The following is a 14,563-nucleotide window of genomic DNA, read 5'->3' on the forward strand; positions in this document are numbered from 1 at the left end:
GAAGTGGCCTGAGGATAAAGTGGGGGTTTGGGGGGGGGGAGTGGCTTGAGGATAAAGTGGGGGTTTGGGGGGCAGAAGTGGCTTGAGGATAAAGTGGGGGTTTGGGGGAGGGGTGGCTTGAGGATAAAGTGGGGGTTTGGGGGGAAGTGGCTTGAGGATGAAGTGGGGGTTGGGGGGAGGATGAAGTTTGGGGGTTTGGGGGGGGGCGGAAGTGGCTTGAGGATAAAGTGGGGGTTTGGGGGGAGTGGCTTGAGGATGAAGGGGGTTTGGGGGGAAGTGGCTTGAGGATAAAGTGGGGTTTGGGGGGGGAGTGGCTTGAGGATGAAGTTTGGGGGTGGCTTGAAGGGGGGTTTGGGGGCGGAAGTGATAAAGTGGGGTTTGGGGGGGAGTGGCTTGAGGATAAAGTGGGGTTTGGGGGGGTGGCTTTGGGGGGTGGGGGTTTGGGGGGTGGCTTGAGGATAAAGTGGGGGATTAGGGAGAGGGAGGAAGTGGCTTGAGGATAAAGTGGGGGTTTGGGGGGGGAGGAAGTGGCTTGAGGATAAAGTGGGGGTTTGGGGGGAGTGGCTTGAGGATAAAGTGGGGTTTGGGGGAGTGGCTTGAGGATAAGTGGGGTTTGGGGGGGAGTGGCTTGAGGATGAAGTGGGGGTTTGGGGGGCGGTGGCTTGAGGATGAAGTGGGGTTTGGGGGGAGTGGCTTGAGGATAAAGTGGGGTTTGGGGGGAGTGGCTTGAGGATAAAGGGGGTTTGGGGGATAATAAAGTGGGGGTTTGGGGGGGTGGCCTGAGGATAAAGTGGGGGGGAGAGGAAGTTGGGGTGGGGGGGGGAAAGTGGCTTGAGGATAAAGTGGGGGTTTGGGGGGGGGGCGGAAGTGGCTTGAGGATAAAAAGTGGGGGTTTAGGGAGGGGAAAGTGGCTTGAGGATAAAGTGGGGTTTGGGGGGGGACGGAAGTGGCTTGAGGATAAAGGCTTGAGGATAAAGTGGGGGAGGGAGTAACTTGAGGATAAAGTGGGAGGTTAGGGAGAGGGGGGAAGGAAGTCACTTGAGGATAAAGTGGGGTTAGGGAGATGGGGGTAGAGGAAGTCACTTGAGGATAAAGTGGGGGGTTAGGGAGAGGGGGGGAAGAGGAAGTAATTTGAGGATAAAGGGAGGGTTAGGGAGAAGGGGGAAGGGGTTTCAGGTATTTGGGGGTTCATATCATCCTACCACTTTGGAGGGCGATGGGGTTCTGGAAAGATGGGGGTTTTTGGGGGCATCTTCATTGGGGACTTGGCCATTGGGGACTTGGCCATTGGGGACTTGGCCATTGGGGACCGTGGAGAGGGGGTGTGTGAGGCGCAACAGGGGTGGTGCTCCTGTCTCCCAGAAGAAAAGTCTCCCGGCTTTCCTGCTGTCAGCTCTCGATCACTGATGTCCTGGCTGGATCGGATGGACACTTCCGCAGGCGCCCAGGCCACCGGCTGGGCTCGGATGGAGTGGCCTCCTGGATGGTGATCATGGAGGGTCCCATTCCCTCAGATGGAGGGGGTCCTTGCCTCCTGGATGGTGATCATGGAGGGTCCCATTCCCTCAGATGGAGAGGGGGTCCTTGCCTCCTGGATGGTGATCATTGGGGGTCCGATTCCCTCTTCAAGTGGAGGATCTCGTACTCAGTCGACACCGGGATGGTGGTGGTGGATTGGTCTGGGCTCCCTGGCGAACACCGCAGGAACGGTGGCCTTCTTTGGCCTGCGTCGTCAGGATCTTGCCTGACATGGTGTCGTAGGATTTGCCCAGGGTGTTCTTCTCCTCCATCTCCTCGGCCTTGGACGCTAGTTCACTGTTGAAGCTCTCGTATGGTTTGCCAAACTCTTTGATGCTGGCGCCACCGAGAGCACTCCTTCAGCCACAGTGTTAGGATAACTTTAAGTTGACAATGTTTCTCTTTTCGGCTACCTTAGGAGGGACTTTGCTTACTATTACCCACCCGTCAGAGGGAGTCCTACATACAAGATTACAAAGACTGGGATAGCCAGTTCAATGGGGGAATAGGACTTCCAATGGCAGTCCCAAGAAGAGCAATAAGGAAGCCAGTTTAGACTTGAAGGAACATAGATCATAAACAGCATGAACATAGACAGCAACATATACAATATATATGCAAAAGTATGTGGACGCCCTTTCAAATGAGTGGATTCGACTATTTCAGCCACACCCGTTGCTGACAGGTATATTCAATCGAGCACACAGCCATACAATCTACATAGACAAACATTGGCAGTAGAATAGCCTTACTAAAGAGCTTAGTGACTTTCAACGTGGCACCATCATAGGATGCTACCTTTCCAACAAGTCAGTTCATCTAATTTCTGCCCTGCTACAGCTGCCCCAGTCAACTGTAAGTCCTGTTATTGTGAAGTGGAAACGTCTAGAAGCAACAACGGCTCAGCTGCGAAGTGGTGATGAATCACGCTTCACCATCTGGCAGTCCAACGGACGAAAATGGGTTTGGCAGATGCCAGGAGAATGCTACCTGCCCCAATGCATCATGCCAACTGTCGAGTTTGGTGGAGGAGGAATAATGGTCTGTGGCTGTTTTTCATGGTTCGGGCCCCTTAGATACAGAGAGTGGAAATCTTAACACTACATCATACAATGACATTTTAGACGATTCTGTGCTTCCAAACCTGTAGCAACTGTTTGGGGAAGGCCCTTTCCTGTATCAGCATGACAATGCCCCCCATGCACAAAGGTAGTTCCATACAGAAATGGTTTGTCGAAATCGATGTGGATGCACTTGACTGGCATTCACAGAGCCCTGACCTCAACCCCATCGAACACCTTTGGGATTAATTGGAACGCCGACTGTGAGCCAGGCCTAATCGCCCAACATCAGTGCCCAACCTCACTAATGCTCTTGTGTCTGAATGGAAGCAAGTCCCTGCAGCAATGTTGCAACATCTAGTGGAAAGCCTTCCCAGAAGAGTAGAGGCTGTTATAGCTGCAAAGAGGGCACCAACTCCATATTAATGCCCATGATTTGGGAAGGAGATGTTCGACTAGCAGGTGTCCACATACTTTTGGTCATGTATTGTATCACAGTTGTTAGTTAATAGTGTATGGTTAAAAACGGTCTCTCCGTATAGCTCATTCAAGGGTTTTTCTTTATTTGTACTATTTTCTACATTGTAGAATAATAATGAAGACATCCAAACTATGATAATAACACGTATGGAATCATGTAGTAACCAAAAAAAGTGTTAAACAAAAAGATTCTTCAAAATAGCCACCCTTTGCCTTGATGACAGCTTTGCACACTCTTGGCATGCTCTCAACCATTCTCTCAACCAGCTTCATGAGGTAGTCACCTGGAATGCTTTTACAACAGTCTTAAAGGAGTTTCCACATATGCTGAGCACTTGTTGGCTGCTTTTTCTTTACTCTGCAGTCCAACTCATCCCAAACCATCTCAATTGCGTTGAGGTCAGTTGATTGTGGAGGCCAGGTAATCTGATGCAGCACTCTATCACTCTCCTTCTTGCTCAAACAGCCCTTACTATGCCTGGAGGTGTGTTGGGTCATTGTCCTGTTGAAAAACAAATGATAGTCCCACTAAGCGCAAACCAGATAGGATGGCGTATCGTTGCAGAATGCTGTGGCAGCCATGCTGGTTAAGTGTGCCTTGAATTCTAAATAAATCACTGACAGTGTCACCAGCAAAGCACCCCCACACCATCACACCTCCTCCTCCATGCTTCACAGTGAGAACTACTCACGAGGAGATCATCTGTTCACCTACTCTGCTTCTCACAAAGACACAGCGGTTGGAACCAAAAATCTCAAATTTTGACTCATTAGACCAAAGGACAGACTTTCACTGGTGTTTCTTGGCCCAAACAAGTCTCTTCTTATTATTAGTGTCCTCTAGTAGTGGTTTCTTTGCAGCAATTCGAACCATGAAGGCCTGATTCACACAGTCTCCTCTGAACAATTGATGTTGCGATGTGTCTGTTACTTGAACTCTGCGAAGCATCTGTGAAGCATTTATTTGGGCTGCAATTTCTGAGGCTGGTAACTCTAATGAACTTATCCACTGTAGCAGAGGTAACTCTGGGTCTTCCTATCCTGTGACAGTTTCATCATAGTGTTTGATGTTTTTTGTGACTGCACTTGAAGAAACTTTCAAAGTTCTTGCCATGTCTTAAAGTAATGATGGATTGTGGTCATCTTTCTTCTCGAATCCGCAGGACATAAAACAATATAGAGGTAAGATAGATATTGATTTTGAGACATGACATGTAGTATTTTTATATTTTAGTGTACACTTTATTTTAATTTGAAATTCCTGTTATTATTAGAAGATTTCTCACAAAAAACAAGCATATCTCTATAAATTTCAACGGAGCACTGAGTGTATACCAAGCTTTTCATTTTCAAAGCCTTTTACATTTAACTCAGCTCGTGTCATGCTAATTTATCTTTTTTGCGACCCTCGGAAACAACTTTGAAGACAACCACAAGATATAAAATCCGCAACAGTTGTTATTAGAAACCTGCACCTCCATGTCAACAGTTGTTATAAGAAACCTGCACCTCTATGTCAACAGTTGTTATAAGAAACCTGCACCTCTATGTCAACAGTTATAAGAAACCTGCACCACTATGTCAACAGTTGTTATAAGAAACCTGCACCTCTATGTCAACAGTTATAAGAAACCTGCACCTCTATGTCAACAGTTATAAGAAACCTGCACCTCTATGTCAACAGTTGTTATAAGAAACCTGCACCTCTATGTCAACAGTTATAAGAAACCTGCACCTCCATGTCAACAGTTGTTATAAGAAACCTGCACCTCTATGTCAACAGTTGTTATAAGAAACCTGCACCTCTATGTCAACTGTTGTTATAAGAAACCTGCACCACTATGTCAACAGTTGTTATAAGAAACCTGCACCTCTATGTCAACTGTTGTTATAAGAAACCTGCACCTCCATGTCAACAGTTGTTATAAGAAACCTGCACCTCTATGTCAACAGTTGTTATAAGAAACCTGCACCTCTATGTCAACAGTTATAAGAAACCTGCACCTCTATGTCAACAGTTATAAGAAACCTGCACCTCTATGTCAACAGTTGTTATAAGAAACCTGCACCTCTATGTCAACAGTTATAAGAAACCTGCACCTCCATGTCAACAGATCTTGGTGCTTATTATTGGATGTTAGAGGAAAAGTCCACACTGAACGATTTAGAATGTGAATAATTATATTTGTCTTTTGGTAAAAAAAAAAATTTAGATCATGGAAGGAAGTGAAATTTCATCACCAAAGCAAGTTGTCAGCCACTCTGGGTGGATGACCTAGAATCTGCTTCCATACAGTAGGGACGGGTTACTTCATATGTTAGTACCGATGTGATCTTTCTGAATGCATGTTTAAATCATTTAACATGCTGTGCATTGGATGATTGCTTTGTTCCCCACTTTCGGGTATCAAAATGACCTAAAGGTGGAGAAGAGTTGCAAAATCAAATATGCCGGGTGGGTAACACTCTCACATTCCTCCTCAATAAGGCCCCAGGACCATGTGGTGCCTCTGTCTAGACAAAACATTCCACCTCAACAAGGCCCCAGGACCATGTGGTGCCTCTGTCTAGACAAACCATTTCTCCTCAATTAGGCCCCAGGACCATGTGGTGCCTCTGTCTAGACAAAACATTCCTCCTCAACAAGGCCCCAGGACCATGTAGTGCCTCTGTCTAGACAAAACATTCCTCCTCAATAAGGCCCCAGGACCATGTGGTGCCTCTGTCTAGACAAAACATTCCACCTCAACAAGGCCCCAGGACCATGTGGTGCCTCTGTCTAGACAAACCATTTCTCCTCAATTAGGCCCCAGGACCATGTGGTGCCTCTGTCTAGACAAAACATTCCTCCTCAACAAGGCCCCAGGACCATGTAGTGCCTCTGTCTAGACAAAACATTCCTCCTCAATAAGGCCCCAGGACCATGTGGTGCCTCTGTCTAGACAAAACATTCCTCCTCAACAAGGCCCCAGGACCATGTAGTGCCTCTGTCTAGACAAAACATTCCTCCTCAATAAGGCCCCAGGACCATGTGGTGCCTCTGTCTAGACAAAACATTCCTCCTCAACAAGGCCCCAGGACCATGTAGTGCCTCTGTCTAGACAAAACATTCCTCCTCAATAAGGCCCCAGGACCATGTGGTGCCTCTGTCTAGACAAAACATTCCTCCTCAATAAGGCCCCAGGACCATGTAGTGCCTCTGTCTAGACAAAACATTCCTCCTCAATAAGGCCCCAGGACCATGTGGTGCCTCTGTCTAGACAAAACATTCCTCCTCAACAAGGCCCCAGGACCATGTAGTGCCTCTGTCTAGACAAAACATTCCTCCTCAATAAGGCCCCAGGACCATGTGGTGCCTCTGTCTAGACAAAACATTCCTCCTCAATAAGGCCCCAGGACCATGTGGTGCCTCTGTCTAGACAAAACATTCCTCCTCAATAAGGCCCCAGGACCATGTGGTCCTAGACAAACCATTTCTCCTCAATAAGGCCCCAGGACCATGTGGTGCCTCTGTCTAGACAAAACATTCCTCCTCAATAAGGGCCCCAGGACCATGTGGTGCCTCTGTCTAGACCAACCATTCCTCCTCAATAAGGCCCCAGGACCATGTGGTGCCTCTGTCTAGACAAAACATTCCTCGTCAATAAAGCCCCTGGACCATGTGGTGCCTCTGTCTAGACAAAACATTCCTCCTCAATAAGGCCACAGGACCATGTGGTGCCTCTGTCTAGACAAAACATTCCTCCTCAATAAGGCCCCAGGACCATGTGGTGCCTCTGTCTAGACAAACCATTCCTCCTCAATAAGGCCCCAGGACCATGTGGTGCCTCTGTCTAGACAAAATATTCCTCCTCATAAACCTGTCCACTGTTTTAATGGCCGGCAGGAAGGATGGACGGACAGGGGACAGAAAAGCCTGACAGACAACACAGTGGCTACACAGTGGCTACATTTCCTCAACAACAAACACAACAGTGACAAACAGTACAGATACTGAACAGGTATTTTGCAAAAGAGATGTGATCTCAATGATAACCTGTATAAAAGGTTAAAAAAATCCTTTTAACAACTCAGATATGCATGCACTACAACTGCTGTCATCACGTTTGTTGAGTTGTATATCATCTATATGGTATAAGAGGCCACCTTAAACACGGTCTGACTAAAGGCAGGCGAAGCAGTCCAGACCCGCGTGCTGGTCTGATCTCTGGCCGACTGTAAGAGAGCGGTGAGCTCCGGGGACATCTCCTCAAAGGTGGGCTTTGGCTGAGCAGACAGAGAGATGGGGAGAGTCAACACAACAGGAGTAGAAGAGAGACACACACACACAGTTAGATACTGTACGTACATAGGAGGAGAGACAAAGAGACAGGTCTTTCACACAATGCCCAGACACAAGCTCGGGGGACGGGGGGGTGGATGGGATTATTCATAAGAGCATTGAGGTGATGATTGATAGCGAAGAAAGGTAAACTTAGAGGATTGGGTTTGAGAAAATTGGGTTTGTCAAATTTGATTCTAAAGTATTCAAAAATAATTATGTCAATCACAACCTAAATTGATTTCCTTATATAAGACAATGCAAGAATTACAAAGGTTTCATCAAATTGGTTTCCAACTATTTTAATCCAGTTTGTGTGCTATACTATGCAACTCGGAGCAATGCAATTTCTTTTACAGAGCACATGTGTAGAAACACCATCCTGTGACATGTCAATCACTGAACTCGAGTTGTTTTTCTCTTGAGAATGCCAGTCATAAAGGCAATAGGTGAGACAGACAAGAGGGTCTTGTGTGTCGGAGGGTCTCCTCTTATGAATAGGGCCAATATCATCATGTCAGATCAAGCTGCAGAGAGGTCAGAGAGCGCAAACCCAGGGAAGTCAAAGTAAAAGTGGCAGGGCTGAAGCAATCAGTGTCATACCAACCATAGTATACCGTACCATAAGCCATAGTGGAAAGCATTCATTTGGTGTGGCTAGCAGCATGGGGACCAGCTTAAAACAAAACACGATTTTCATTTACAAATTGAAATGAAAGAGGTAAACAAATGCCAGTACCCATTGAGCAGCAAGTTTGGTTAAGGCATGCAGATAACAAATCACACCAAATACAGTGGCAAAGGGATCAACTAAACAGAGCAAACTATAGAAAGAAAAAACAGACTCCCATGCAATTCCCATGAACATTCAGTCGAGTGCAAAACAGCGCCGGGTCCAGCCTTGTTGCAGTGGATAAGACGACCAAACAGGCTGGGGCGGAAGTGGCCTGAGGATAAAGTGGGGGGTTTGGGGGGGGAGTGGCTTGAGGATAAAGTGGGGGTTTGGGGGGCAGAAGTGGCTTGAGGATAAAGTGGGGGTTTGGGGGCGGAAGTGGCTTGAGGATAAAGTGGGGGTTTGGGGGGAGTGGCTTGAGGATGAAGTGGGGTTTGGGGGAGTGGCTTGAGGATGAAGTGGGGGTTTGGGGGCGGAAGTGGCTTGAGGATAAAGTGGGGGTTTGGGGGGGAGTGGCTTGAGGATGAAGAGGGGGTTTGGGGGGGAAGTGGCTTTGAGGATAAAGTGGGGTTTGGGGGAGTGGCTTGAGGATAAAGTGGGGGTTTGGGGGAGTGGCTTGAGGATAAAGTGGGGTTTGGGGGAGTGGCTTGAGGATGAAGTGGGGGTTTGGGGGGGGGGAGTGGCTTGAGGATGAAGTGGGGGTTTGGGGGGCGGAAGTGGCTTGAGGATAAAGTGTGGGTTTGGGGGAGTGGCTTGAGGATAAAGTGGGGTTTGGGGGAGTGGCTTGAGGATAAAGTGGGGGTTTGGGGGGTGGCTTGAGGATAAAGTGGGGGATTAGGGAGAGGAAGTGGCTTGAGGATAAAGTGGGGTATTAGGGAGAGGGGGAGGAAGTGGCTTGAGGATAAAGTGGGGGTTTGTGGGGGGGGGAGTGGCTTGAGGATAAAGTGGGGGGGGGGGGAGTTTGGGATAAAGGGGGTTTGGGGGGAGTGGCTTGAGGATGAAGTGGGGTTTGGGGGGGAGTGGCTTGAGGATGAAGTGGGGGTTTGGGGGCGGAAGTGGCTTGAGGATAAAGTGGGGGTTTGGGGGGGGAGTGGCTTGAGGATAAAGTGGGGTTTGGGGGAGTGGCTTGAGGATAAAGTGGGGGTTTGGGGGGTGGCCTGAGGATAAAGTGGGGGATTAGGGAGAGGAAGTGGCTTGAGGATAAAGTGGGGTATTAGGGAGAGGGGGAGGAAGTGGCTTGAGGATAAAGTGGGGGTTTGTGGGGGGTGGAAGTGGCTTGAGGATAAAGTGGGGTTTAGGGAGGGGGGCGGAAGTGGCTTGCGGATAAAGTGGGGGTTTAGGGAGGGGGGGAAGTGGCTTGAGGATAAAGTGGGGGTTTAGGGAGGGGGGCGGAAGTGGCTTGAGGATAAAGTGGGGGTTTGGGGGAGGGAGTAACTTGAGGATAAAGTACTTGAGGATAAAGTGGGAGGTTAGGGAGAGGGGGAAGAGGAAGTCACTTGAGGATAAAGTGGGGGTTAGGGAGATGGGGGTAGAGGAAGTCACTTGAGGATAAAGTGGGGGGTTAGGGAGAGGGGGGGAAGAGGAAGTAATTTGAGGATAAAGTGGAGGGTTAGGGAGAAGGGGGAAGGGGTTTCAGGTATTTGGGGGTTCATATCATCCTACCACTTTGGAGGGCGATGGGGTTCTGGAAAGATAGGACACAGGGCTGGGGCTCAGACGCAGATCGACCATTTGAGGCTTGGGCATCTTCATTGGGGACTTGGCCATTGGGGACTTGGCCATTGGGGACTTGGCCATTGGGGACCGTGGAGAGAGGGGTGTGTGAGGCGCAACAGGGGTGGTGCTCCTGTCTCCCAGAAGAAAAGTCTCCCGTAGCTGCTTCCTGCTGTCAGCTCTCGCGGCATCACTGATGTCCTGGCTGGATCGGATGGACACTACGGTCCGCATGGCGCCCAGGCCACCGTCGCTGGGCTCGGATGGAGAGGGGGTCCTGGCCTCCTGGATGGTGATCATGGAGGGTCCCATTCCCTCAGATGGAGAGGGGGTCCTTGCCTCCTGGATGGTGATCATGGAGGGTCCCATTCCCTCAGATGGAGAGGGGGTCCTTGCCTCCTGGATGGTGATCATTGGGGGTCCGATTCCCTCTATGGGCGGGAGACTCAAGTGGACCGACACTGGCATCTCGTACTCAGTCGACACCGGGATGATCTTCACAGTGGTGGTGGATTGGTCTGCTGCCCTCTTCAGCTCCCTGGCGAACACCGCAGGAACGGCTACCGCCGCCTCCCCGCCATCTTTGGCCTGCGTCGTCATGGTGACGATCTTGCCTGACATGGTGTCGTAGGATTTGCCCAGGGTGTAGGTCTTCTCCTCCATCTCCTCGGCCTTGGACGCTAGTTCACTGTTGAAGCTCTCGTATGGTTTGCCAAACTCTTTGATGACGACGACACCACTGGCGCCACCGAGCACTCCTTCAGCCACAGTGTTATCGACGGCCATAACTTTATAGTTGACAATGTTTCTCTTTTCGGCTACCTTAGGAGGGACTTTGCTTACTATTACCCACCCGTCAGAGTCCTACATACAAGATACATACAAAGACTGGGGTTAGCCAGTTCAATGGGGGAATAGGACTTCCAATGGCAGTCCCAAGAAGAGCAATAAGGAAGCCAGTTTAGACTTGAAGGAACATAGATCATAAACAGCATGAACATAGACAGCAACATATACAATATATATGCAAAAGTATGTGGACGCCCTTTCAAATGAGTGGATTCGACTATTTCAGCCACACCCGTTGCTGACAGGTATATTCAATCGAGCACACAGCCATACAATCTACATAGACAAACATTGGCAGTAGAATAGCCTTACTAAAGAGCTTAGTGACTTTCAACGTGGCACCATCATAGGATGCTACCTTTCCAACAAGTCAGTTCATCTAATTTCTGCCCTGCTACAGCTGCCCCAGTCAACTGTAAGTCCTGTTATTGTGAAGTGGAAACGTCTAGAAGCAACAACGGCTCAGCTGCGAAGTGGTGATGAATCACGCTTCACCATCTGGCAGTCCAACGGACGAAAATGGGTTTGGCAGATGCCAGGAGAATGCTACCTGCCCCAATGCATCATGCCAACTGTCGAGTTTGGTGGAGGAGGAATAATGGTCTGTGGCTGTTTTTCATGGTTCGGGCCCCTTAGATACAGAGAGTGGAAATCTTAACACTACATCATACAATGACATTTTAGACGATTCTGTGCTTCCAAACCTGTAGCAACTGTTTGGGGAAGGCCCTTTCCTGTATCAGCATGACAATGCCCCCCATGCACAAAGGTAGTTCCATACAGAAATGGTTTGTCGAAATCGATGTGGATGCACTTGACTGGCATTCACAGAGCCCTGACCTCAACCCCATCGAACACCTTTGGGATTAATTGGAACGCCGACTGTGAGCCAGGCCTAATCGCCCAACATCAGTGCCCAACCTCACTAATGCTCTTGTGTCTGAATGGAAGCAAGTCCCTGCAGCAATGTTGCAACATCTAGTGGAAAGCCTTCCCAGAAGAGTAGAGGCTGTTATAGCTGCAAAGAGGGCACCAACTCCATATTAATGCCCATGATTTGGGAAGGAGATGTTCGACTAGCAGGTGTCCACATACTTTTGGTCATGTATTGTATCACAGTTGTTAGTTAATAGTGTATGGTTAAAAACGGTCTCTCCGTATAGCTCATTCAAGGGTTTTTCTTTATTTGTACTATTTTCTACATTGTAGAATAATAATGAAGACATCCAAACTATGATAATAACACGTATGGAATCATGTAGTAACCAAAAAAAAGTGTTAAACAAAAAGATTCTTCAAAATAGCCACCCTTTGCCTTGATGACAGCTTTGCACACTCTTGGCATGCTCTCAACCATTCTCTCAACCAGCTTCATGAGGTAGTCACCTGGAATGCTTTTACAACAGTCTTAAAGGAGTTTCCACATATGCTGAGCACTTGTTGGCTGCTTTTTCTTTACTCTGCAGTCCAACTCATCCCAAACCATCTCAATTGCGTTGAGGTCAGTTGATTGTGGAGGCCAGGTAATCTGATGCAGCACTCTATCACTCTCCTTCTTGCTCAAACAGCCCTTACTATGCCTGGAGGTGTGTTGGGTCATTGTCCTGTTGAAAAACAAATGATAGTCCCACTAAGCGCAAACCAGATAGGATGGCGTATCGTTGCAGAATGCTGTGGCAGCCATGCTGGTTAAGTGTGCCTTGAATTCTAAATAAATCACTGACAGTGTCACCAGCAAAGCACCCCCACACCATCACACCTCCTCCTCCATGCTTCACAGTGAGAACTACTCACGAGGAGATCATCTGTTCACCTACTCTGCTTCTCACAAAGACACAGCGGTTGGAACCAAAAATCTCAAATTTTGACTCATTAGACCAAAGGACAGACTTTCACTGGTGTTTCTTGGCCCAAACAAGTCTCTTCTTATTATTAGTGTCCTCTAGTAGTGGTTTCTTTGCAGCAATTCGAACCATGAAGGCCTGATTCACACAGTCTCCTCTGAACAATTGATGTTGCGATGTGTCTGTTACTTGAACTCTGCGAAGCATCTGTGAAGCATTTATTTGGGCTGCAATTTCTGAGGCTGGTAACTCTAATGAACTTATCCACTGTAGCAGAGGTAACTCTGGGTCTTCCTATCCTGTGACAGTTTCATCATAGTGTTTGATGTTTTTTGTGACTGCACTTGAAGAAACTTTCAAAGTTCTTGCCATGTCTTAAAGTAATGATGGATTGTCATTTCTCTTTACTTATTTGAGCTGTTCTTGCCATAATATGGACTTGGTCTTTTACCAAATAGGGACGTCTTCTGTATTCCACCCCTACCTTGTCACAACACAACTGATTGGCTCAAACGCATTAAGGAAAGAAATTCCACAAATGAACTTTTAACAAGGCACACATGTTAATTGAAAATGCATTCCAGGTGACTACCTCATGAAGCTGGTTGAGAGAATACCAAGAGTGTGCAAAGGTTGACTGGTACTGCACAGGGTCAAATGAGTCACATTGTCATCCACTGCTGACAATGAATAACATACCCAGCAAACCGGGAACATTCCCAAAATACTAGCTAAGATTCCCATTAACTTATAGATAGGGTTTTAACCAACATTAGGATGATAACATCCCAAAAACATTCACATTTTTGAAAACAAAATCTATTTATTTTCTTATTTTTCTTTTTTAATTAAATATCCTTGGAATGTTCTCCTAAAATTCACTAAAATGTTGTACACAACATCTGTAACAACCATCACAGAACATTCTCCAAACGTTCCCATTAGGTTTCCAGGTAATATAATAACACAACGAACCAGTAATGTTTCCAGTAAATGTCCCCACAATGTTCCCAACAGACTGTTCCCAGAAACATTCTAGGAACCTTTAAAGAACAGACAAAATGTTTTCTAAAACGTCAGGCGAACGTTTTATACAAACATTCTATAATCATCAAGAGAACATTCGCCGTGGCCTAATGAATGTTCTGGGAACTGTCACAGAACTAATTAAATGTTGGTTTGCTGGATAGGAACCTAGTCCTACACACCCAAATGGATCATAGGTTAAATGTGTAAGACTCGTCAATAATTCATTGGCGTAGCTGGCTCTAATCTAGCCAAGCAGCAGAGATGAAGGTTTTCTAATCACACAGAGATACCTGAACCAAGAGATACTTGTATGTAGTGACAGCTTGGCTACCTACCACAGTAGTCTTAGTATCCACAGGGCTGTGCGTGATGTCCTCCTCAACGCTACCGCCTGCAGCCATGGCTCTCTCTCTCTCATCCTCTCCCTCATCCTCTTGGCTCTACATGAATGGAAAAGAAAAAGAAAAAAGGGAAACAAACGAACAGCATGAATGAACTAGAATTGAAAGTAGCTTTGAGGTGTGTGTGTGTGTGTGGTCTGCATCCTATTGCTGGCACCATTACTCATTACAGAGTGTGTGTGATATTTACTCATTGTGTTTGATAAGAGTGTGTGTGATATTTACTCATTGTGTTTGATAAGAGTGTGTGTGATATTTACTCATCTTGTTTGATAAGAGTGTGTGTGATATTTACTCATTGTGTTTGATAAGAGTGTGTGTGATATTTACTCATTGTGTTTGATAAGAGTGTGTGTGATATTTACTCATTGTGTTTGATAAGAGTGTGTGTGATCTGAGATTTCACCAGCGTGTGACTACAGGACTATAGTATCTCTCCAAACGTAGTCACACTGTGGGGTTGATATCGGACATGTGGGTCCAGTAGCTCCCAAATAAAGAATGAAACAAGGTAGCAAGACTCGACTGCATGGTAAAACTGTCTCCTTTCCACACTTAATTTAACCCCAAGTCATCCACCACATTGCTCTTGGAGATCTCCTTGGAGCGGAACTGCTGCGGTGCTGAGACTTAATTTAACCACATCCCAACAGTCATGAAAATAAATACTGGCC

The 14,563-nt window shown here is 47.2% G+C and overlaps 1 protein-coding gene across 2 annotated transcripts in view; it reads right to left on the bottom strand.

Moving 5' to 3' along the window:
- Nucleotides 1-14,563, bottom strand: part of LOC115104484 (protein 4.1-like) — a 137,801-nt gene that overhangs the window by 30,923 nt on the left and 92,315 nt on the right. The window contains exons 18-20 of one of the 2 annotated variants that reach the window (XM_065006958.1): nt 13,824-13,928; nt 9,716-10,630; nt 7,206-7,325 (exon numbers count right to left, since the gene is read on the bottom strand). In XM_065006958.1, the coding sequence (XP_064863030.1) occupies nt 7,206-7,325; nt 9,716-10,630; nt 13,824-13,928 (1,140 nt within the window). The remainder of the gene's footprint in view (nt 1-7,205; nt 7,326-9,715; nt 10,631-13,823; nt 13,929-14,563) is intronic. The other variant, XM_065006957.1, reaches the window with a different exon arrangement.

The sequence above is a fragment of the Oncorhynchus nerka genome, linkage group LG22 (assembly GCF_034236695.1).
Source record: "Oncorhynchus nerka isolate Pitt River linkage group LG22, Oner_Uvic_2.0, whole genome shotgun sequence".
Taxonomy (NCBI): Eukaryota; Metazoa; Chordata; class Actinopteri; order Salmoniformes; family Salmonidae; genus Oncorhynchus; species Oncorhynchus nerka.